The sequence below is a fragment of the Cajanus cajan genome, chromosome 3 (genome assembly GCF_000230855.2).
Source record: "Cajanus cajan strain Asha chromosome 3, NIPB_CcT2T_4, whole genome shotgun sequence".
NCBI classification, from domain to species: Eukaryota; Viridiplantae; Streptophyta; class Magnoliopsida; order Fabales; family Fabaceae; genus Cajanus; species Cajanus cajan.
Window position 1 is genome coordinate 18502115 of NC_138519.1, and position 3977 is coordinate 18506091.

At 29.9% G+C, this 3977-nt stretch overlaps 1 protein-coding gene across 1 annotated transcript; it reads left to right on the plus strand.

Moving 5' to 3' along the window:
• Window positions 1-2460: 2460 nt before the first annotated feature.
• LOC109809048 (uncharacterized) lies at window positions 2461-3707 on the plus strand. Its single transcript, XM_020372269.3, has 2 exons — window positions 2461-2759; window positions 3168-3707. The coding sequence occupies exons 1-2, from the start codon at window positions 2617-2619 to the stop codon at window positions 3442-3444; spliced, it is 420 nt and encodes a 139-aa protein (XP_020227858.1). The 5' UTR covers window positions 2461-2616; the 3' UTR covers window positions 3445-3707.
• Window positions 3708-3977: the final 270 nt, after the last annotated feature.

Genomic DNA, 3977 nt, shown 5'->3' on the forward strand with positions numbered 1-3977 from the left:
ACCGGTTTAACCACAAATTTTTTTAAAATTTTTTTTAAAGGACCACAAACCACAAAATTAACAATGAGAATTGAATTTGTTAATGGAAGAGCAAAGAATCATATTAAGCATAGGAATAACTACTTATTCTAATATATTTGTCTATAATATATGCAACTTAAATAACTTTTATAATATATTATTAATGCTAAATTATATATTTAACAATATAATATTTATGTAGATATTACATATATTATTTTGTAATATCAATTGTAAGCATATTGTATATATACATATTATTTATATTTTTAATTTGTATTAATATACAATTTAACATGTATTTTTTTTATTATGTATTTCTTTATACAAAATAAAAATAAAGATAATTTTAAATAAGATGAAAACTAAAATTTAAAATAGAATATGAATTTATTGAAATTTATAAGTATAAAATATATTTAACATGAATATTTTTTTGAAAAATTAATAAAAACTGAGTCATGAGGTTCAATTAGTAACCTACCAATTCAACTTTTGACCCACTGATCCAGTACCCTAACCGGTTTGATGTCCGATCCAGTTTTTAAAACTATGAATTACACACTTGAATACTCTAATTTTGGGACTCACCTAGAAATAACCCTAGACGTCCTCCAGACTAGAACATTTCAAAAAACTACAATTTACATAACTAAATAACATATGCTTTATACTTTATATAAGTGATTATGTCACCAAAATTGATCATAGTAAAGCCTAAGAACTTGAAAGGAACCCCGCTATTTTGAAATTAAGTTGGCCGGAACCATAAAAGAAAATCATCATCCACTTTAATACCAATAAGGTTATTAATTTTATGATAATTATCCTTCAACCCAAATACAAAGCTCAAAACCTCTGAAAAAAACCAACTTTAAAGTTCATAAATTATCCAAGTTTGCATCCTCTACAAGCAATTAATGTATCATCAATGTATTTCAAGAATCCAACTTCACAATCATTACCAACTTTGTACCTTGTAAATTTCTCATATAATACCATTCAATCCTTGAATTACAATAAGAAAGAAACATTTCTCTCTCTTCTCTCCATCTCTATCTAGATGTTATATAGCAGTAGGGTGTCCATTGATTTTTTTCCCCTAAAGTTTAAACCACAAACCTGACACAACTTTGATTTCATTAATTTTTTCGTCATACACTTTCACATGTTGAGAAGTCATTTTATGTCGCGACTATATCAAACTTATTGAAGAAAACAAATCTCTCTTAACGCATGTTTTTTATACTAAAAGCTCGAATGAAAATCACTGCGACCAACACATCACGTTAACGTTGGTCTCGATTTCATTAATTTGAGAATACAAAATCAATAACGATATATATTATAAGTTTCACGTTGGATTGGAGGAGCTGATGTGGAAGCGTTACGGTGTAAGCATATTGGACGGTTTGGGTTTCAAGTTTCAACAGATACAATACAACTGGTTGCGTGATTATTATACACGTTTTGGCGCCATACACTTGTCGAATCTTTGGTTTGTGATGCGTGTTTCTCACAGTGTGAGGAGCGTGGTTGTGATGGCTACTACCTTTGATAGCCAACTCTTCAATTTTATTATATGCAAATTCCAAAACCCACCCACCGGACAAAAACTGTTGAAAAGAAAAAACAATAAAAGAAAACAAAAACCACAGATAGTGACATCCGCTTATAAAAAGACACAAAAGTACATATAAATAAGTATAATATATAATGCCATAACAAGAAAGGGAGAAATAATAACCTTCAGAAATTATTTATACTCAAAGCTCACGATTTACTATATCATTAGTGTAAAATATTTATTAATAATTAATTTGTATTAAAAAATTAATTTTTTATTTTGGTAAAATTAAAAAATTTTGATAACCATTTTTAATGTGTTATTTTAGCTTTCTTATTTATAAGATTCAGATGCGAAATCTTATTTAAAAAAACTGATTTTAAGTTACACTTGAACTAACTACTTGATATATTTTATGGGTGTATAAAAAATCTAAGCCAATTTGAATTAATTTAAAATTGATTCCATCTGGACTATAAAATCTAATTCATTTTTAAAAATAATTGAAGTGATCTATTTCATAAAAATAATTCAATTAATTAATATATTTTTATAAAATAGATTGATTTGATTGGAGTTAATTTTTTTAAAAAATTCATTTATATATGACTATAACATAGATAATTAAAAAATGTTTAGTATATAGAAATGTTCATGGGTTATTAGTGAAAAGAAGATTAAAAGAAAAAAAAATAAATAAAAAAACAGGTAAGAAAAGATAATGAAGCAAGGTGATGAGGCACAGGATACTAGTGTCTTTTCCTCTCTCTTTTTTTAAGGTTCTCTCTCTAACTGAAAACGACTGCAAGCAACCTGTGGTCTTCTTGTGTGTATATATCCCCTTTTGTTATTTTAAGAAAATGGACAAAGAAACATTATTATTATTAGATCACATTCATACACCGACTCAAACAAACCCACTTCTCCTTTCTCTTCTCTTCTATATAAACCATCTTTCTCTCTCTCTCCCTTTTGCTTCCTTCCTTTTACTTCACTTATTATCACACACCATCTTCTCTTTCATATTTATGCTTTCTGCCTCTTCATCTCTTCCTCTCCCCGATCTATCAACCATGGTGGACCTTCAAACCGTTTGCTGCATGTGCGGTGACGTTGGTTTCTCTGACAAACTTTTTCGCTGCAACAAATGTCGCCACCGATTCCAGCACTCGTATGTTTTCTTTAATCTTCGTACTAAATATGTTTGAAAAAGTTTAAGATTATCTTTTAGGTGGAGAAGTTATTGAAATTCTTTCTGATTTGTATCTAAACAAGTTGTTAAATATATATATAGATCTTTCTTTATCATATGATAGAATAATATCTTTAATTTGATAGATACATGTAACTACATCATACCTTTCTTTGATTCTCATAGCATATATATGTGCATATAATGAACATGCCCATTATAGAAAGCTTTTTCCTTTGATTCTCGCTGCATGATCTTGTATGTTCATACATACCATGCACACACACACATGTGAGACAATTTTATTTTTATTTTTTAATGTGGTTAATTATTATATATCTTAGAGGTGAAATATTAAGTGTAACGCTTAATTAGTTAACCTTTCAGCTATTGTAGCAACTACTACGGGGAATTAGCAGAGATAGGACTATGCGATTGGTGCCAAAGTGAAGGGAGAAGCTCGAGACATATCATTGGTTCGAATTCGAAGAAAGCGGTGGCCGGAAACTACGGCGGAATGAGCCACCGTTCGGAATATTCCGGCGAGAAAATCAAGCACCATGATCATGAAGAGAGTGGTTCTTCGGAAAAGGGGAAGAGCCCCGTGCCTTCACCGAGAACCTCCACAAGAAGGTACAAGCTTCTCAAGGATGTAATGTGTTAAAGAGGGAAAAGAAACAACAACATCCTTAACCACGAAGAGACACCGGTATATATACTATTAGTGTTAATTAGGTGTGCCAAAGGGTTAATTTTGTACGTTTATATATAGTAGTAGCTTGTAAAGACTTTCTTTATGCGTGTTCTACTAGTTTTGTTAATTTTCAGTGGCCTTTTCATCAAGTTGTGAATAGAACTATGAAGCTTCAAGTTCATTGTATTATTATTAGTACCCCATAATCTATGTATGATATAAGATTCGAGCTATATTTTCTCGTTTGCTTAATCAAGAATACTTGTTAATTTCTTCAACTAAACTATATAATCAGGCGCAACAAAATTTATAAATACAATAGAATCGCAAAAAAAAAATTACAAATTCGCAGATTTTTCATGCATGCCTTCCTCTACCTTATTAAATATTTTCGCGTGTATTGCATGGTACATGAAGTAGGTTTCGTGCATGACATTTGTTATCTCGTGAAGTGGTGGGAAAATTATATTTTATGGAACCCAAAACTAAGACGGAAAGGTTAT